Genomic DNA, 22,034 nt, shown 5'->3' on the forward strand with positions numbered 1-22,034 from the left:
CATGAGTCTACCATATGCAAACGATTGAACAGGCATGTGTCTATGGCAGGACATCATCATCATTAACACTACAGGGAAAAATTTTTGTGAACTGATGAAGCTAAGTTGAGTTATTTGGGAAGAACACACAGCACCATGTATGGTGCCATAGGTGGGAACATCATCCCCACAGAGGAGTATGGTGGAGGGAGCATCAGTATTTGCAGCTGCTTTGCTGCCTCTGGGCCTGGGCTGCTCGCCATTATAGAGGGGAAAATGAATTTCCAAGTTTATCAAGGTATCCTGCAGGATAATGTCAGGGTAGCTGTCCACCAGCTGAAGCTCAGAAGAAGTTGATGTAGCCTGACAACGACCCTAAACATTGTGTAAATCTACTATAACCAGACCCAAATCCAACAGAGATGTTGTGGAATAACCTAAAGAAAGCCATTTGCACTAGGCAGCCTAGGAATATGGGTGAGCTGAAGCAGTTCTATAAGAAAGAATGGTCCAAACTTCCTCCTGAACGTTATGTAGATCTGATCAGAAGCCACCAGAAACACTCAGTTGAGGTCATTGCTGCCAAAGGACGTTCAACCAGTTATTAAATCCAGGGTTCACTTACTTTTCCAGCAGCACAGTGAATATTTAATGGCTGTTCTATAAAGACTTTAAATATTGTAATTGCTTGTGCAGTGTTAGGATCAGCACATTGTGTTTGCCTATACTTGTGACTTGGGTGCAGATCAGATCACATTTGATGGTCAATTAATGCAGAAATAGATAGTTTCGAAGGGTTCACATGCTTTTTCTTGCAACTGTGTGCTCTGTCTTGGCATATAGCCTCTGTGGAGTCACATATGTAAATCCAATGTACCAAAAGGCTGAAGACGTGCATGTTTCAATGCAAGTCTCTGTGTGTGTTTATGCCCGCATATGATGAAAGTATATTCTTCTGTGGATCAGGTGCTACAATGAAACAGGCGTTGGTGCTAATTCTACACAAATCTTATTGCTGCTTTTAGCAATTCTTCTTTTGTTTCTTTTGGTCCTAAAAGTTTTCCATGGACATTTATCAACTCTAAGAGGAACAGAGATGTTTCAAGCTGGGTGACATTGAAAGCATCAATGAGGCAACACCACTGCAAGATATTAGTGTTCTCAAATGTAATTTTTCAGAGTTTTTGGACAGATACTTTTTTAGGTGAAGTTTTACCTACAGTAGAGTATTAAAGGTGATGAAAACTAATTAAAATAAGGTATGAATAAGCCTAAGTCACATCCCTGTACGGGATGCCTTATTAGGACTGGAGCATTTATTTGTTTGTTGTGATGTTATTCATGGTTCCTAATAATACATTTTACCTCATTATTGAATGAAGCAGGGAAAAAGTGAAAAGATATGGGCACCGTGCTGTAGGTGTAATCTAAATCAAAGGTAAGATGAAGACAAGCTTGAGGGTTTCCCATTGCTGCTGTTGGCTGCGTGTAGTAGCAGACTGCACGATGTGTTGGTGGTAGCAGCAGGCAAACGGCACTATTGATCAGACTCCACAGGCTGAGACCAGCCAATTCAAAGCACCAGTGAGCCAAGACCGATTGGGCCTCCTGAGTTACAAAATCCCATAGCTCTTCTCTTCTAATATCCAAAAAGTGTATTTTTCATTCCCCAGCTGAATGTTTTCTGAAAACTTCAAGATTTTGGGTTGCAAAAAAAAGGAAAAAGGGCATACATCATGGTTAACCATTTCTAACTCTCTATCCCTATGATCATATTTTTGGATTTGAGACATTTAGAGCAACAAATAAAGAAGAATTCAACCATTTACAGCTGCATCTTGAAAATTTGTCTTACTTGATAAACTCTCATGACAGCGATTCATTGTGGCTATAATGATTACATTTATGTAGATAATTAACCAATTATTATACAAACTAAGGGGGTAATTTTCTGTAAATTCATTGGAATGCTTAAATACATTTTTCTGGACCTCTGGCTGTCAAACTTTCTTAAAATTGTTTGATGTCTTAAGGTGACTTTTTAACAAACAGAGCTTGGAAAGCAACACTTTGTTTTGCTGAAAGCGTGTTTTATTTGTGGAAATCTTTCTCTGTTTTTTCAGGTATGGTAAGCTGTTGCCATCACTTCAAGTCAAGCAGTTTTTGGCAGCAACAGGGTTGAGCCGTATGCTGATTATCCTTGGGGCAATTGAAGTGACTATCAACGGAAGCGAAAACGTCTCTGAGGATTTTATTCAGCGCCAGGTCAGACTAATGTACACACATGCACTTGAAAGTGTATTAATTGCTTGTAAATTAAGTATTCTGGGAATGAAATTCAGTGATTAATAAGGGTCTTCAAAAAGTATCAAAATCACGTTGAAACATCCACATTTTAGCAGCATACTACTACTACTACTACTACTACTACTACTACTACTACTACCATTGGTCCTCTACCACAACTATTACTAGTACTACCACTACTAAAACTTCTACTGCTCCTACTACTGTCACTATAGATACTTATAATAAAAATGATATTAATAAAGATAATAATAATAACTGTACTTAAAATGAACCTTTTAAAGGTAGATTTACAAGGGGCCATGCTTGAGGATATTATTATACTAAGAAATGACATGCAGAAAGGTAAATATTCAAATGCAGTAAAAAAAGATAAGATAAAATAAAATGAAAGTTAGAAATAAAACAATGAATGTTGCTAAGAAGTAACAAGAAGTGGCACATCTGTTAAGAAACGGCCCTAAGAAAAAAAAAGTTTTCAGCAAGGGTGGAAAAAGTGCACAACTATTGTACTCAAGTAGGAGTATAGTTACTCAAGTTAAAGTAAAAGTAATGGTCTATAAATCTGCTCAAGTAAAAGTTAAAAGTATTTAATATAAAGTAAATTAAAGCTATGAGTACTGAATATATATATTATGGTTGAACAATTTGGGAAAATAATCTAATTGCATTTTTCCCAATATTGCATTTGGGATTTGACATGATTTTTTTTTTTTAAGTTCCTCATCCTTAGCATTTTTCAACAAGCATAAGCAATAAATCATTTTACACTATAACAAACACAGTATTATATAGATTAAACATAAACTGTCCTTTCTTAAAGGCCAGGCATGTATGTTAGGATGGCATGATGTTTGAGTGTATGTGAATTACTTATCTTTATGTATCTACCTCATTCACTGTAATATATTTACTGATTTGTTCAATTTAAAGCTTTGTAGCAATTATTCTAAAAACTAGAACTGAACATTTAGAAAAAAAAATCTAACTGCAATTATTTTGACTCGTGTTGCAGATGCAATATGAATTGTTGCATTGATAGGAATTATAATTTTATGCCATTCTCATTCTCAAATTATTAATACAATTAAAAAATAGGAAAAGTAGGATTTTGTGCTAAATATTCTAAAGAAGCTTGGTGTCTTACTGTTTGCTGCAAAACAACTGTAAACAGGTTTTTTATACCAGTTTCTTTTAAAAAAAATAGATAGTGCAACTTCTGCAGTTTGATTTAATCTAAAATCGCACCACTTCAGTAGCGACTGAGGAGTGGTACAGTGAAATATGATCTTTCCTTATTCACAATAACAATATACCAACAATATGAATCTCCAACTCGGTTTTTCAGCTAAAATGTCGTCTCTACAATAAAGAAAAATACATCAGCTGTTGTCAGTCGTGATGTGGAATCATTGTCTCACTATATCCTGCTGTGTAGTCAACAGAGGTGGAAAAAGTACAACTACTGTACTCAAGTAAAATCACAGTTATTTTGGTTAAAATGTACTTAAGCAGAAGTAAAAGTGCTGATTTAAAAAAAGTACAAGTACCTCCAAAAACTACTCAATTACAGTGAAAGTGATTTAGGTAAAAGTAATTAGTGAAATTCCACCCCTGGTTTTCAGTATTTCATTTTCATAAGGAGACACAGACTTGGCTAATCTGAATGTTGTTACTCCTGGTTAACTTTACCAGACTGAAAAAAGTAGTGTCCAAAAATAAAAAGGGGTATGAACTGAAACCTTGTAGAGCCCCATAGGTGAGCAGCTAGGGAAGGAATTTCTCAGGTATCAATGGATGAATTAAACTGATGGGAACTGGACTTCAGTTGACTGTTCTGAAAAGGACTTAGGGGTTGTGATGATGGGAGAAGATCAGTTACTTTTAGCATGTTTGAAAGTGACCTGATACAAAGAGGAATACATGAGAAGTAGAGAATTTATTTTTCTTCCTTCATTCAGTTTGTCCATTTTTCTTTTAAAGGTATTTTTATCCATGTCAAAGAAGATGTTTGAGCTTTTTTATATAAATTAAAATTAAAATGTTCTATTGTGTTAAAATGCCCCAGCTGAAGCCTTAAAACATTTGAAGTTTCATCCACTAAATGCAAATAAAGATCTGATAAAGCTGTGGGGCTGACCTCTGAAGTGAGAGCTTGGTAAAAATGATGCCCTGATTCTTGGTTATGAGGGTGAAAGAGGAAAAAGTGGTCTGAAAAAGACTAAAAAGTACAGCCATGTGATAAATCAGTGGAAAATCAACATCAGCATCTTAACACAGTCCATGCGTAAGGATATTGGGAAAACTGTTTTAGAGAATAATTTATGTACATTCAAAAAAGAAGAGTCCCTTTTATTCAAATACTTCCTGGCTCTTGTCAACCTAAAAGAAATATGGAAAAAAAAGTGGTACATAGTTGGCAGTCACAAAAACCTATCTTTACAGTATGGCTAGCGCCAGTAGATGGTGCTGGTGCAAGAATAATCACATATCCTCTTCCCTTAGAGTGGATAGTGATTGTAAAAGTTGTGTCTTCATGCTGTCAAGCATATGTGTGATGGCAACAGGCATGATTTTAAAATAAAAACTATTTGAATCCTTATGAAGCTGATATTAGGTTGCATTGGATGCTTAATCTCCTGATGTCTGCAGTACTTTTACTTTAAACACAGCCTTTTGACATGTGAGACAGTTTAACAGAGAAAATTTTAGTGAATACTGTACACAAGTGTTTAGTTGTGGCGTGAAGATAACATTTTTCTACGCTGTAGGCTCTTGTTTACACTCAAATATGCTATGAATCAGAATTAGTGTTGATTCAGTCGTCACATTGCTGCCTGTTATTGTGGAAAACAGCTATTGAGCCAGATTCTATTCAGTTATATGTCTACATGCAGCAGCCCATATGATACTATGTTAGTTTACTGGGGATAATTGAAAGGTTCATTAAGACTCCTTGTTCCCTGTTGCCAGCTGCACACTATTTGATGATAGTAGTGATATAAGAGACTTATTTTAGCTTTTCAAGCATTCAAATCGTTGCCAAGGAGATAAGGAAATCATTGTGCTTGAATTCTCCAAGGACAGAAAAAGGTTTTGTCGACTGGCTAGTGAAGGTTATAACATGCACAGACACTCATAAGCTTGCCAGACTCAGTAGAGCATACAGTCCATTTCTCAAGGGCATGTTCTGTAACCACAGCTTAATTGAACTTGGAGCAGAATTGTTTGCTGGGATGTTAAGAACACCAAATCTATTTGGTTTCATCAGATGTGGGTGGGAAATACAGCTGAAGGGGAACCTGCTCGATTTAAGATTTCAAATCTAGAGGGAGAATCAGGATAGTTGTGCAATGATTTCAGTGTATTCACATAACAGTACATTGAATTTTGTATTAAACTATGCTGTCAAAGTGTGACATTATTTTATCATTGGAAGAAATTTTCCAGTTTTTCTCATGGGTTCAAAGAAATGATTGTAATGAGTGAAATGCATTAGTAATAGCATGTATGACTGTTGTGTTTGAATAAGGTTAAGCTAAAGGTCTTGGCTGTAATATGGTAGACAACAATTCTTGGCAACAGTCCAATTTTTGGTCCCACCACAGGGATCTTAGTAGTGAACTTCACTTCCCTTTGGTTTTAAGGTGCTCAACAGATGGCCTCAGTTGGTATGTGGTGAAATGGGATGGATCTGTGTGAATTAGAGTTAAAGAGTTGTGCCATCTTATAAAAATGGACACTTCCAATTAGTTTTCCAGGAGAATGGGACGCATCAACTCTAAGCAGTACTTTTAATCATGATCTACACCAGAAAACCCAGTCTGTTTGATTCAACAGGTCAATGTAGGTTACAGAAACAGATCATATACTGCATACATGTACAGTGCCTATAAAAAGCACCCACCCCTTGGATGTTTTACCCTTTATTGACTTTATAAATCAATCATGGTCAGTGTAATCTGGCTTTTTTGACAAAAATCCTCCTTAATGTCAAAGTTAAAACTGATTTTGACTAAGTCATATCAGTTAAATAAAAATATATGATGTAGGTAAGCGACAGCATAAATATCCACCCCCTTCAAGTCAGTATTTAGTAGAGTCACCTTTGGCTGCAATCACAGCACTGAGGCTGTGTGAATATGTCTCAATGAGGCTTGTGCATCTGGACATTACAACTTTACTCCATTCTTCTTTGCAAAACAGCCCTTTTCAAACCCAGCCCCAAATTCTTTACTGGATTGATGTCTTGGCTTTGACTCAGCCACTCCAGAACATGCACCTTGTTGTGTTTAAACCATTTCTATATAGCTTTCTCTGTATGATTCAGCGTAATGTCTTGCTGGAAAATAAATCTCCTCCCAAGCCGTAGTTCTCTTGCAGACTGAATACGATTCTCCTCCAGGATTTTTATATATTTTGCTGCATTTATTTATGCTCTACCTTTACAAGCTTTCCTGACTTGTCGAGAAGCATCCCCACAGCATGATGCTGCCACCACTGTGGGGATGGTGTCTTTGTGGTGATGTGCAGTGTCAGGTGTCTTGTCTGATGGCAAAAAAAGCACCATTTTGGCCTCATCAGACAAAGGAACTTTCTCCCACTTGACCATGGAGTCTTGCACTTGACTTTTGGTGAACTCTAGCCCAGATTTAATGAGTTTACTTTAAAGGCTTTCTCTTTGCAACTCTCCCATAAAGCTCTGACTAGTGAGGAAAAACAATTGTATGCACAGTCTCTCTTATCTCAGCTGCTGAAGCTTGTAACTCCTTCAGAGTAGTCATAGGTGTCTTGGTGGTCTCTTTAACTAGTCTCCTTATTGCATGGTCACTCAGTTTGTGAGGACGGCCTGATCTAGACAGATTTACACATGTGCAAAGTCTTTCAATTTATAGATGATGGATTTAACTGAACTCTGGGGGATGTTCAGTGCCTAGGATTTTTTTTTGTATCCATCCCCTGGCTTATACTTTTCAATAACTTGTTCTGAGTTGCTTGGAGTGTTCTTTTGTCCTCATGGTGTAATGGTAGCAAGGAATAGTGATTAACCAGTGGCTGGACCTTCCAGACACAGCTCTCTTTATACTACCATCACTTGAGACACATGGTACACTCAGGTGATCCCCATTTCACTAATTGTGAGACTACTAGCACCAGTTGGCTGGACCTCTGTTGAATTTGGTCGGTCACTTTAAAGTGACATCCAAGGGGGTGAATATTTTTAATGGGCACTGTATACGCCATATATATTAGAGGAATGTGTTTAATTCGAAACGTCTGCTTTTGAAAACATGTTCACAGTTCCTAATTTCAGATTGCTTTTACCACTGGTAACCAGACAATGGCTACAAAAATCATTTCTGTGTACTATGTAGCTTTTGACGAAACATTTTTTTTTCTGTAAAGAAACAAACAAAGAAATATCAGTCAGCTTTAAGTCAAATCAACATGGGCCAAATGCAAAATACAGTACATGTGCATAAAAAAACAACTGAAAGGTCCTGAGCCTATAAAAACAGAAATATAATCTACCCATTTAAAAAATAAAAATAAAAATCAGAATAAATATGTAAAATTATATTTTCCCATTTAGACTGAACATTTCTGATGCCATCATTAAGCATATAAATGTTTGTGGATAAGCCATGTTTTTACCTTTTTTTTAAATGAGCATTTAGCTTTGCATCTATTTTTAAATTAACATCAACATAAACTATACAGAAGTTAAACAATATGTCTTATCCTACATTTTTGGAAATATTTTGTAACATGGTTAACATCTGATATATTTCCCTGGCCTAGTAATACTTGTTTCATAAAATGTATGAAAATGGAACCTTAAATGATATGTGATTCTTAACAGTTCGTCTCTTTCATTGTGCCTTATAGAAGTATCTGCTAAGTAACCCCGCCCACCAGAGCAGCGCTGTAGATGAACATTACTTTTTGAATGAAAGTGCTGCACAAGTCAGGTATGGCAGACTGACTTCTTTACATGTATTGCATCTTGTTTGCTATGAAAGTGTAATCCAAAAGTTGAATTAATACAGAGCAAAATTAGTATTTACCTGTATCTACTCTTTTACAGGGATATCTCAAAGTTTAAGCCTCTTACCAGTCGCACACCCGTGAGTGTGATCACTGGGGATTCATTTGACCAGGAAATACCAGAACACCTGAACCAGGTGAGAATGTTTGCTCCATGCCGTATTATGTATAAGATCATGCACAGTTGCATCACAATTCTCAATAAGTAGTTGTGTAAACCCCATTGTAAATCATTTTTTTTCTCTGAAACAGATGGTTGCAAGGCTTCAAAAGAAGTTTCTGGAAGAGTCCTATCCATCAGCCCATCACATTCAGATAAAAGAAGCAGACCGGCGAATGATCTACAAGAAGCCATCTGTCATCAGCCAGCACCTGAGGAAACTAGTCAAACAACGGCAAGGCAAACAGCAGAGCAAGTGACCCATGGCCAAGATGTAACTGTACCTAAAACAAAGTCAGATTAATTGTAAAAAATGTTTTATACTTGATAAAATATTTATCTTTTTGATTGTTTTGGCATTGATCTGCTTCACTAGAGGCTTATCACCTAAAATTAGCTGCGTTGTATTTTTGGTGATGAAACAATTTCCATCACAAATCCAACAATCTCAAGTTTCTATTTCAGTCTCTTCGGTTGATTGGCCTGTTAAAAACAAGAGGTGTTATTTCTTATTAATTCACTGGATACAGTTATTTAACTCGCCTTCTATGTTGCAAATATTCCAGTCATGAAAATGATCTAGTGTTTGGGGCAAATCTCAACCACACTGGGCCTCTATTTTTGGACTTGTTCTTTTTTAATAATAATAATTGCAAACAGATATCTGACCATCAAAGTGCCTTTTGTACTTTTTAAATATATTTTTTAATTTGACTCTTCTTCTTTAGGTGGCATACTTCATCTGTTTTGATGGGTTACGCAGTGTAAAAGACCACACAACAATAGTTTATCCTGAGGATTTAAGTTTAATTATGACACCACATTAAAATAAAAATTTCCAACAGATTTGGAATTTAATTCCATCCATATACATGCATAGCAACAACGTTTTAAGAAACATTTTCTCCCATAATTAGGACATTGGAATGATCATTTTACATCAGTATTCCCACTGACCTCCCACACATCTTGTTCGTCTGTGATAAACTTAATTCTTGTACAGCTTCTTTTTTCCCCTATGGGGTTACAAATAATTATATGCACAGTCCCCATTTCATAATACTGCTTTCAGTAATGTTCCCTAATTTACAAAGTATTGCATCAAGAGCAAATTTCAAAAAAGGGAGACCAAAGATAAGCATCGAACAGAAATACAAGTACTATACAAGAATGTTGCCATCCTCATGAAACATCCACATCTGAGTTGAAGAAAAGAGACAGGGACAAACAGTCACGTATGTATGCAAAGCCATTTGTATAAGCCAAAATGTGAGATGCAGGATTTTGCCTGGTTATCACTCAGTTGGTGATTTTTTAAGGCAAACAAGTCATAAGTAGCAATAGCAAGTGACATTTTGGCCATATACAGAAACTGGTACAGCAAATAAGAATACACAAGTGCCTCAGTAGCTTTTTTGTGTCTAAAATGCATCTCCTTTTTGTATTGTCTATTGTTTCATTGAGCCTACAATACAGTGTAAACAATATGTGTGCTACACAAGAATGACTATACAATAACATTACAAACAACTCTGATATAAATTTCATTTTAAATTTAAATTAAGATTACTACCCCTATTAATACTGATTGTAAAATAAATTAACAAGAAAGTGGCACCAATATTATTCTTGATTTATTCTTTTCTTTTTTTCTAACCAATGATTTTGCATTTTTAAGTCTTAAAACAATGGAAGAAGAAGCTTTTCTTGATTGTCCACAAGCAGCGTTTGTCACTGCGTGATGCCCTATTCCAAATACAACAGTGTACCAAAAAAAGAGAGAAAAATTGGGTAAAAACTGGCAAGGAAAGGTGAGGAAAGAGGAAGAAAATTAGGTCTTATTTATGTTAACTTATTTTACATGCTCTGCAGCATGTGATGAACAGTAAAACTTCTTATGGGTAATAAAGTTTGACAGGTTGTTGAACTGGATATCACAAAGGCGGCAGTACTTGCCACTTCCAGATCCGTTCATGCCTTTGTTGGCCGTGGGTGCAGCCTCGTCATTCGGAGACTTGGAAGAAGGTGACATGTTCTCGTTGGAGTCAGCCTGGTTCTCAGTGGCCCACGTAGGTGAGGAATTAGGAGGCTGGCTCTCTGGCTGAGGCTGGTTCTCCTGTTGTGCTGGGGTGCTACCTGAACGCTCTTCTGGCTTGTGTCCATTGACGATGACCATGCCCCGGTTTTTGGGCAGTAGTGGAAGGGGCTCCTTGCCAGTGTGAGGGCAGCCATTAGCAGCAGGCTGTTGGGCCTGCTCTCTGGTTGTTCCTGTGTCTCCTCCTCCTCCTACGCCTCCACCCCCATTAATGTTCTGCTCTTGTTCATTGACCTCTCCCTGCATCACAGCAACCCCAGTCACATAATCAGTTGGCTTTATCCCAAAATATGGGGATATGTGCTCAGGACCTTTCACCTTCTTTATCGCCCCGGGATAAAGACAGTGGGGAAGAAACATACTCTTTTCGTCTTTTGATTGGATGAGTTGTGGCTCAGCAAAAGCCTTGGGTCCTGGCAGAGGGCTGAGGTGAGCTGGGAATATGCCTCCGTTTTGGACCATCACCTTCCCATTCTTGTCACATTTACCTGGGCTCTTTTCAAAGACATCATCAGGGTTGCTACTGCTTTCATTTTTCACATCAGGGAACAGAGTTGGCTCCAGGCTGCCAGTTTCATTGTGTTGTTGCTGCTGTTGTGGCTGTTGTTGCTGCTGCTGCTGCTGCTGCTGAGTGGCAGCAGCGGCGGCGGCTGTTGCAGGGCAAAAGTTCTGTTTGTGTGCCAGGTAGTTCTCGACTTTGTTAAAACTTATTTTGCACACTGCGCATTCATGATAGTCCAACAGTCTTTTAGGAGAGCTACATGACTTGTCTGGGACCGGTGAACACTTTTTGCTGAGATCAATGGGAGCATCCAACTCTTGCTGCTCCACTGTATTACATTTGGGAGCCAGAATAGGTTTGGTGACAGTCAGAGAGGCCTCCAGGTGTTTGGGCACCATACCCGGGAATATGTCACACCTGGGATGAAAGCGGTCTGCTAGGCTCTCTACAGCGTCATGGGATGTGCAGGGGTTTATCGGAGAAACCCCAAGAAAACCTGGCTGAACCATTGGGGGCCTCTGGTGATCCTGGTCAGGTAGACACATCTCATACATCTTTCTGCGCTTGCGTGTCCTCATGGTTCTCTGCATGGAGGGTACCTTGTTGGTTGACAACCGTTTCATAGGTGGGTCATGACGGGTGGCGCAGTAGTACTGCTTGTGGACCATGTAGGTCTCATGACGGCTGAAGGTGATATTGCATGCATCACAGGTTGTTTTGGTTGGGTCATTGTCACTCTCCACCAAACCTGTACTGGGGCTCTTCCCCTCCATCTGCTTGCCATTGAGCCGCTCCTCCGCCCCAGTTGGGGTAGGAACCTTCTTTCCCTGTCCTGTAAGATCCTTATCAGCCCCCTTGGCTCCAGCAGTGATCATGTCCAACACATTGGAGTTAAGACAGGCAGACTGCATTAGGTGATTATCGGCCTCTGTTGGGTGGCAGCCTGCCAACATGCTTACAGAACTGTGACCACTGTTGGGGCTCACTGCCTCAGGGACCTTGTCTGCAAGGGTGGAGAAGTCTGGGGACTTTGCCATGTGTTGCCAGCGGCTGTTACAGTAGTGCTTTTTGTGAACCAAATAGTTGTCCAGGTTGCTGAAGGTGATATTGCATTCAAAACATGTGGCCCCTTTGGGCATAAGGGGGCTATAGATGACTGGGGGGTAGCTGTTCCCTCCATGGCGCAGCCTCCGGTGAACTAGCTCTGACATTTTAGCCAGAATCTCTGAAGCCTGTGGGACTACTGAAATGTCTTGGGAGAAAGCAAACTGTGACAAAAAGGGGCCCATGGGAAATGTAGGCATGTTGTGCTGCACAGGAGAGGAGGCCAGTCGGGGGCTAGAGGGCTCAGATTTGATCCTGGTGTAAGAAAAACTGGCTTTGCTGCCTGGGTGGGCCTCTCCTTTCTGAACAGACAGCATAGGCTTCTTCTCAGCCTTGTCAGCCTCTGTGTCTGTGCTGGTCTCCTTGGTGAGGGCCCTCTTGGGACTTCCCAACAGAGCGTCCTTCCTGTTGGCCAGCTCAGCACGGGCAGCCTGCTGCTGCTGGAGGCTTTCCTCAGACCCCCTGGGGGACTGCTCGGTGCTGTCTCCCTCCCTGTGAAGTTTGCTGCCATGCCCATGTAAGTCCTGATGCTGTAAGAGTTCCCTGTGGCTCTGGAAGCTGATATGGCAGTGATTGCATCTGAAGGCCGCCTGTGACAGGTGAGACATGATGTGATGCTGGAATGTAATAAGAGAATCTGCTGTGTAGTTACAGATTGTGCATTTCAAGCTGGTGCCAGGAGGGAGGCTCTCTTCCATTTTGACACCTGTGAAGGAGATAAAAGGGAAAAATACTCAGAATCTTGCCTCCCACTTTTCCTTTAGAGTTACCTGTAGAAACCATCAAATACTCATGCATAATGCCAAGCCATGCTCACTTCTATCCTGAATATTTTTTTTTTTTTCAAAAGGTCTTTAAAAGGTTTTAAAATCTTAACTGTACAGGCTGATGACAAGGCATGTTTCTATCTTAATTTTCTAGCCCAGTGGTGTCAAACTCAATCACAACAGGGGGTGGATTCTGAATTTAGGTCTGACCTGAGAGCCTAACTGGGTCAACATTTAAGCATAAACTGCCAACCTTATTTTCATCAGTAAAAAATTATAGGAAAAAAAGAATTATAAACTTAAAACTGATGATAAATGAGCTTGATAATTTAAAAAAGGTCAAATGATAAGTTTAAAGGCTCAAAAATTTGAGCCTGAAAAGCCTGAATTTGAGCTGAAAAGTCAAACATATTGGTTCAAAAGGGCAGAACACAAAATTAAAAGACAAAATAATGTTTTTAAAAGGCAAATATATGACATAAAATTATAAATCATTGGTTTTAAAGGTCAAAATATGAGTTTAAAATTAAAATGGTAAATCTTAATAGGCAAAATATGGGATTAAAAAGTCACAGTAAGAAGTGGACATGGACAAAATGTTACATAAAATTTGAAATAATGAGTTTAAATGGTCAACATATGAGTATATATAATAAATTGTGAGTCTAAGAGTCTACAAAGTCTACAGTCTAAAAAATAAAAGATAAAATGAAAGTAATTGTGAATCTAGTAGGTCAAAAAATGAAATAAAGTCCAAATCATGAGTTTCAAAGGTCAAAATATGAGAAAAATTCCAAATAGTTTTAAAGGTCATATAATATGAGATAAGTAGTCAAACTTATTGTTTCAAAACGGCAGAACACAAAATTAAAAGTCAAAATGATGTTTTTAAATGGCAATATATATGAGATAAAATTAGGAATTGGTTTTTTAAATTGTGAATCTTAAAGTTCAAAATATAAGAGTAAATTTTAAATTGTGAATCTTAAAGGTGAAAATATAAGATAAAATTAAAATTGTGAATCTTAATAGTCTAAACATGAGATAAGAAGTCAAAGTAAGACGTGGACATGGACAAAATTACATAAAATTTGAAATAATGAGTTTAAATGGTCAACATGAGTTCATCTTTAAATTGTGAGTATAAAAGGTCAAAATACAAGATAAAATTAAAAGAATTGTGAATTTAGAAGGTTAAAACATGAAATAAAAGTTTGAATCATGAGTTTAAAAGGTCAAAATATGAGATAAATAGCCAAAATCATGAGCGTTACAGATCAAAATATGAATTAAAATTTAAAATTGTGACTCCTATAGGTCAAAATATGTAATAAAAAGTCAAAGTAATGAGTTGACAAGGTCAAAATATGAGATAAATTTCAAAACTGATAATATAAAGGGTGAAATGTTAGACTAAAAAGTCAAAATCATAAGTTTAAGTAGTTATTGGGAGATGTAAAATTTAAGATATGTAATGTAAACACAAGCTTCTTTCTCTTCCGACATTCCTGACTTTTTAATCTAATTATTTTTACCCTTTTTTAAACCATCAAAGTTAAATTTAAATTTTTATACTGAAGGAAATCTACAGGCCTCATACTGGTGGGCCAGTTATAATAAAAATATGATACGATTTTGCAGGCCGGGTATAACTATACCACGGCCGGATTTGGCCCCTGGGCCTTGAGTTTGACACCCCTGTTCTAAACTATGCACACAATGTCCATACATATTTTCCCAGAAACACCTTTACACCCCCACTTCTTTTATCCATTGATAAATAGTTGCCTGCAGCCTTAACCCCCTCTAAATCTGTACTATGAAGAAGAAGAAAAGAGGAAAAGTTAATCCCTTGTGGTTGCACGTCATTGACATTGGCACTCACCACTGTGTGAGGTGTTTAAGTGCATTTCCAGGGCTCTGGCTCCAGAGAAGCTCTTGTTACACTGTGGGAAGGGGCAGATACTAGGGGTATGGTGGGGACCAGTGTCATTCTCCTCCATGACTGTGTCTGGCTCCCTCTGTCTCCCACTGCAGTAGTACATCAGATGGGCCTGCAAGTTCCTCTCACTCCGAAACCATATTCCACAAGCTTTGCAGGGGAAGATGTCCTCTGGGGAAGACAATGAACAAGGGTATGATATTGAGATGTGTACAGTGCTTTCACATTTACACATAAAAATCAAGATAAAGACTTTGTGGACTATCATACACAGCTTTCCTTTACTTCTACAGTTGTGTCTCTCAGTGCCTGTGTAAAAAAGTTTTTTTTCCCCCAAATCCTCTGCTATAAACTGCTGTTTCTACTGCTGGGTTGGTGCCCTTTCTCAAGGGCAAACAAGAACACTGGACCATCTGCTTACAGAAGCCTCCCTGTTGAGCTGAACCCAGATAGCCCTCGCTAAGTAAACAAACACACTATTTGCATGGGACGTGCTTTTATTGCAATCAACACATTAGTTCAAGCCTCTGTGTTTATTTGAACCCAAAACTTGAAGGTCAATGGCTGTTATCTCTAGTGCAGTGACTCATCTGGGTTAATCTATGCCTGGTGGAGAAAACACTCCTTGTTAAGCAGGTGACTGAGTGCAGGCTGTGAACTAGTGCATGTGTGAGACAGAAATAGAGAATGAGTGTGCGTGTGATTGTGCAAGTCCAAACAAAAGCACATCTCTCTCCAGCTCTGTATGAATGCTTGTGTCAGTGTGCGTGGACACTCACTGTTGACGATGGCAGTGGGCAGGATGGAAGCCATTGCGGCCTGCTGAGGCAGGAGCTGGATGCTGTCCAGCAGCCTGGCTGGGTACATGCCCTCACTAAGAGACATGTGGTTCACTGCTTGCAGACGTGAGTCAAAGTCCACAGCGAACGCCACTAGCTCTTCGCCCTCCATCATGTTCTTGGTGGTGGTGCACCACAGCTGGCCACCTGGACAAAACAGAGATACAGGATCCATTAGATACTTGCTTTAATAGCAGAAATAGCAACACAGTATTTTCATGTAATGAAGCTCAGCGTTAGTTGCATATGCCCGGCCATGATCAGCTGATCCTAATTATTGCCTCCCAGCTTCCACAGCCAATCACAGCTCCTTCTCTCAACACAGCAGTTTATTTAAATATGACATACTTCTCACGAATCCCTGCTTGCATTAATGCTGACGCACAACACTGCTGCTGCTAGCAAAGCTTGGGCTCCTCCACCCCAGCCTCCTCCTTTATAGCATAAAGCCTGTTGCACCCTCATATTGAGATTCATGCTACTATATATTATTGCTTTTGAACTAATTTGATTCAGTATGCATTATCATTAATGCATCCATCCATATGTGGGCTTCTAGCCATGCATTCCCTGGAAAGTTGGAGGATGCTGCTTCAAGTAAAACTCTAAATCTATTTTGCAATAAAATGCTGAACTGTAGGTCAGGACATCATGAAATAAAAGAAATTAAACTGTTATAACACCATGGCATGTCCTCACTTTACAGCTCCTCTGTGACATGTTTAAGTCTGTGTAGATAAAATGTGATTTTCAGGCTGCTAGCATTAATAAACAGCAGAAGCAAGGAACACCTCAGCTGGGTTAAACTGTATCCTTCATTGCTGTTGTCAGCGAGAACGCAGAGACAGGTCCTCAATATTATTAGATTGTTGTGTTTTGGGATTAAGCATTCCTCTGAAATCTTCTGAACATATTCATTAAGTCAAAGAAAAGGGGAGGGGCAGGATAAGTAAGCGGGGGTAGAGGGAGAGAGTGAAGGTTTTAGCTTAGATAATATTTATCTCAGCACATGACAGGGCTTTTCAGCTACACTTCATTTTCCATTGAAGAGATTAAAGTTTTTAATATGACTATTTACAGAAATCTGGCTGGGGAGATAACAACAAACTATGATATGCTCCTGCTAAATGGCAGAATTAGGACATTGTTTCCACAGAAAGCTGGACAATTAATTAAAGCATGCTGTTAGCTTTTAGAGATGTGCAAACATACTGACGGAGTGTCAGGCTGAGAGGGGACATGTGCTTTGAGCCCTGGCTGATGTGGAATAAAGAGAGTCCTGAGGAGAGGTGTGAAGGCAGGGGACTCAGCGACAAAATCCATACATGTGTGAACCACTGATTATTCATGTTTACACAAAACCTTTAAATCAAAAGGTTTAGCTCTGAGTAGTCACAGAGGTGCTCATGTAAGTCCCTGTGAAAACAATTGACCTGTCTGTGGATTGGTTAGGAATTGAAACGAGGAATAGAAACAGACCTTTTTTCAGTTCATGACATACTTTATTTTGTATTAATCATTTTTTAAGTTTCTAACGACCTAGTCTTTTAGTTTGATTTTTTATCTCTATCTTTAGTAAACCTTTCTATTCCTTCCTAAATGCTGGTGAAGAAATGCATAAAAGCAGCACAAACGTGTGCAGAGAGAGGAACAGTCTTACTTCCTGCTGTATTTTAAAGACCTACGTGTGTCTTACAATTGTTTTCGCGTGCGTGAGAGTGAGTGACTTGGTGAATTGTGCACGTCAGCGCCAACTTAAGGAGTACTGCCTATCTGTCGCCCAATCTGCTATGACGAGACACACACCTTAGGCAGCTCCACTTCTTCGTTACGATTCTGTCATACCACACACTGCCTGGAGAAGCCCTTTGAATTTTTATCTCCTAATTAAAATAACAAAACTCCCCACTACTGTCTGCCCAAGTTACCATCAAGGTAGATACAAACTGCCACTGACAGTGGCAGGGAAGATATCTGCATCAAAGCCACAAAAGTTTCTCTCGGCTGAATGGAGCCTGCTCATACATGTTCAGCTTCTAAAAAGAATTAAAGACACTGAATGACGCTTTGCTTCTGATGTGCTATCAAATTTTAGCAGAAGAAAATGCTTTTAAGCCAAAAATCCTACAGATCTTTCTGTTGTGAGTGAGGATCCTGAAAGTCATCTGCAGGATTTAATGCCTGATAACATTAAAATAGAGGAATCCTATCTTTATTAGCTTTGGTAAAACAAAAAGCATTATGTGTCCATGTTGGACTGTTTTCTGTGGTCTGATCAGTGGTTCCCAACCTGGGGTCTGTGCACCCCTAGGGGGGCGTGGGACCCTGTCTGCTGTGACGTTGTCAAAATTCGATATATTTTAAAATGAAAATAAATCAGACCACTCGTTTGCCTCATTATAGCTTAGTTGAATACCTGAGACTGTTCCACATAAAGATAAATATTTATAAACGATTCTTTTTGCATTCAGCATGAAAGCTATATCCTGCAGGTTGATCCTCCAACATCAGCCCAGTGGCTAGGGTTATAGCTGAAATATACTGTATGAAAAGACTTACTTTCATTGGCTGGAGTTAGAAAAATGTACAGCACTTTAGAACAAATGGATTATGTATAAATCACGCTGAGAAACATGTGACAGTGTACTCTAGGATATATGAAAAATAACTGCGATTGTAATTGTAACACCCATGACACCTTTCTGTTCTCTTTTTAAAAGCATGATAAAGAGAAAGGAAAAAAATAGGATTAGAAATATAAGGCGTGAAGATGTATTAGGGCCACCATAAAAGAATAAAATAAGAGGATCCGTTTATTTTTGAGCAAAAGAAGTTAAATACTTTGGGAAAAAAAAAAAATATTAGTGACTACAGAGTTGTATGTTTACGAGAAAACTAAGAGTTTAAAAAATTGTTGATGTACGAGAAAAACTTGAAAATTCCAAATTAGTAATGTCTTAAATTTTGACATGAGAAACTCAGAAATTTAGATTTTTTAAAATCATAAAATTTCTGTATTGGAAAGGCAAATTTTTTTTCAGAAATCAAACTGAAAACAGAGGTTGAAATTTTGACTTAATAATCTCAAAAAGTCAAAGTTTTGGTTCATGTACATTGATGAATGTTAAAGGTGCAGTGTGTAATTTTTAGCCTTGAAGCATTTAGCAGAAAAAAACTTTTTGTGTTTATTCATCTGAATACATTTATTTTTAAATAACTCAGAACAGGCCATTTATTCACACATAGGGAGGGCCCCCTCCACAGATGTCGCCATCTTGGATTTTTGCATTTCGCATGTTTCCATGGCACCACAAAAAGAACCAAACAACATTTACATATTTTTTTATTCAGTTCCACAGGTTGCCACATTTATTACCAAAGACATCAGCATCACATTCTAGAATTTAATGTTAGATGTTGATATTCCCAATTTTACACACTGCACCTTTAAAGTAAAAGATTTCTATTTTTTCCCCCCTCATAAATTAATGACTTTTTAAACTGGAGAATTTTAAGATTTTTAAAATGATGAAGTTCTCTCAGAGTGGTTCTAATATGATGTCATAATAATGAATAGTCTATACATATATATTGTATGTGTATGCTGGCCTATTAATTTGTAATTTTGCAAATGAAAACAATTAAAATCAATGAAGTGGGTCCTGGTGGGGCTTAGCTTTTCTTAGGTACAAATATGGCAGGCATAAGGGAAACAAGATTGGGAACCACTGGTATTTAAATCAAAACTGCAGAGGAATGATTTAGAGAATAAAGCTTAATTATAAAATCATGTGTATAGCCAAACTCACATGCTTAACATCGGTGCATTTGTGTGCTTACCAATGTAAATAAGCCACTGAGCTGAAGCATGTCATTTACACGTACAGATGGAGGTGCGAGGCATGAAGAGCATGTGACATAAAAGCATCATGAGGGTAGATGACAAAAAAACAATACTCCATAGAAGAGCTCTAAAAAAATATCCTGGCTGTTTTCTTGACAGGTGATTTAAATCACGGAAAAACAGGTGAGTCGCCTCTGACAACGACCTGATCTTTATGAATAAGAGAGCACGCGTTGTCAAGTATAAGAGGAAAAGACCCACACAGTAAGTCATGAAACTGGGGAAAAGGCTGGGAAAAGTGCAGCTTGTGATTTGCACTTGTTTGCCTGCTAACTGTCTGCAGTGAGCTGCCTTTGTGCAGTGGCCAATGCAGTTGGAATGAAGGCTATTGTCTAAATCCTCCTGCAGAGCACCTGATAAAAGAATAAAGAACTATGACATATTCTAAAAACAATGAAGGAATTAAGGGGAGACAATAGGCCAGCTGCCTCATTAAAACAATCAAAAACGGCATCCTGTACGTAGTCCAGATAATTAAAAACCACTGCTTCCTACAGTCTCTCAATACCATATCCACCAGCTCACTGAGGCCCCCCAGTCTATGGCTCTACTGGCTAAATGCCCTCTTTCCTCTTTTTCCTTTGATTAATGCTTTATTTGAACATGAAGTTGAAGATGAACATATGAAGGAATTCATGAACCAAAATTATAATGCAAACCCTCGGCCTCCTTTAAATACTTATAAACTAATCAAATGTCTCAGGATAAATCACAGGGATTCAGGGTGTGTGTCCCCTCCCCTTTGCCTAAAGCCCTGAGAGATTTCAAAGTGCAGGCATCACAGGACATTTTTTAATTTTCTTTCTTTGAATGACTTTATAGGAAAATGAATGTGTACAGTATCTTTATATGTATGTGGGAGGCAGGGAGAATTGAGTATGAGATACTTAAGCAGGAATATTTTTTATTTTTTTTATTCAAACGGCTACCACCACCATATCTTAATGAAGTTGCAAACAAATCTCTTGTGCCCTGTGCAAAAGCAGAGAGACAACAAAGCAGCAAGAATAACAGAAGGGCCTGTATAATTAAACTGGCCTGAAGACAGGTATTCAAATGTTGGTGTGTAAACAGCACAACTCTTTAATAGTTTAGCTGTAAAATGCGTGGTTAAGCACATCAGCATTTGCCTCTCCCATCTGTCCAAACACATTACTGTTGCAGAGGCTATTACAGTTATGGAGAACAGACCTACTGCACCACAGCCACATATTATTAAAAGGGTTGAAAGGAGCCCCTTGGGAAAACTACCAGTGGCCCACTGGCATTTCCTGCATAGTGGGGTCACGTATTACAAAGCATCTTGGTGTACTCTGAGAAATAGGAGCAAATAAGATCCATCATCTAGACATTCTTCTGTTGACCATTTCATGCATTTTAAAGAAAAAAGTTTCAACTTCACATAGCATGATTCAGTTAGTCAAACCTTTTCCCTTGGTTTTCATTATTCTACCTTAATTTTCTGTATACTCCACTACTTCTAACTCTTAAAAAAACAGCTCTATGAAGTTTTAATCTGCCACACATAAAGAAATAAGGTCTTAGTCATCACAAAATTTGTTAATATCTGTGCTTTCCCTCTTTAGAGTGCAGAAAGACAGCAGCACATCAGTGGAAACCGCCTGTTTTATTTCAGCACACCTATAATAAGTGGTTTCTTTACTATATAATTATTATCATTATGATTGCTAAATTAGCGCATCATTGGAACATGATTTTTGTTTGCATAGCCTTAAAAGGTAGCAAAATGTATCTTTAGATGCATTAATAAATAAAAGAATTAAGCTTTTTAGTGACTTAAACTGGGGGTCACGGGACCCGGTTGTAGGATGCTTTCCAAAAAAAAGAAAAAAGAAAAAGAAAGAGACATGTTTAGAGTGTAAATAGTTTATCCATTATCCATTATATAAATAAAAACATAGATATGTGGGATTTGAATGTACAAAAATCGACCAAAAATGTGAATTTGTACATGATGTCTTGTGCAATATCATATGCCTCAACCCACTCCAGGGACAGTGAGAGTCCTCGGTCTCTGAGGCAGTTGTGTTGGGGGGTCACGGGCTGAAAAGTTTGGGGATCCCTGACTTAAAGGGACATTGCATGTTCTTATTTACCTTACAATGAAAAAAATCAGCCGCAGACACCCTCACTCCAGCTAACAAGTGCAAATAAAAACATGTAAACCATTAAGATCAGGGTGGGTCATTTTTGACCTGAAGACGACACAAGGGTTAAGGTTTCAATCACTGTCTCATTGACCTGCCCCAGCTGCTGGTATTCATAGTAGAGGGAGGTTTGTGGTGACTGAGGTCAAATCAACTCCTCCTGGACAAAAGAATACAAGGTCCTTGCACCATCAAATATAAGTGGCTGCATGTTACACT

General features: G+C 38.4%; 2 protein-coding genes across 2 annotated transcripts in view; one reads left to right on the top strand and one right to left on the bottom strand.

Annotated features, from left to right (window-relative positions):
• si:dkey-122a22.2 overlaps positions 1–9,153 on the top strand; it is a 36,066-nt gene extending 26,913 nt beyond the window's left edge. The window contains exons 8-11 of the mRNA XM_041794382.1: positions 2,103–2,244; positions 8,176–8,258; positions 8,375–8,471; positions 8,587–9,153. Coding sequence (XP_041650316.1) covers positions 2,103–2,244; positions 8,176–8,258; positions 8,375–8,471; positions 8,587–8,754 — 490 coding nt within the window. The 3' untranslated portion in view covers positions 8,755–9,153. The remainder of the gene's footprint in view (positions 1–2,102; positions 2,245–8,175; positions 8,259–8,374; positions 8,472–8,586) is intronic.
• Positions 9,154–9,346: 193 nt separating this feature from the next.
• The window catches only part of zfpm2a (zinc finger protein, FOG family member 2a), a 162,933-nt gene continuing 150,245 nt past the window's right edge, over positions 9,347–22,034 (bottom strand). Inside the window, exons 6-8 of the mRNA XM_041794381.1 lie at positions 15,684–15,890; positions 14,848–15,075; positions 9,347–12,901 (exon numbers count right to left, since the gene is read on the bottom strand). Coding sequence (XP_041650315.1) covers positions 10,347–12,901; positions 14,848–15,075; positions 15,684–15,890 — 2,990 coding nt within the window. The 3' untranslated portion in view covers positions 9,347–10,346. The remainder of the gene's footprint in view (positions 12,902–14,847; positions 15,076–15,683; positions 15,891–22,034) is intronic.

Source organism: Cheilinus undulatus, linkage group 8, assembly GCF_018320785.1.
Source record: "Cheilinus undulatus linkage group 8, ASM1832078v1, whole genome shotgun sequence".
NCBI lineage: Eukaryota > Metazoa > Chordata > Actinopteri > Labriformes > Labridae > Cheilinus > Cheilinus undulatus.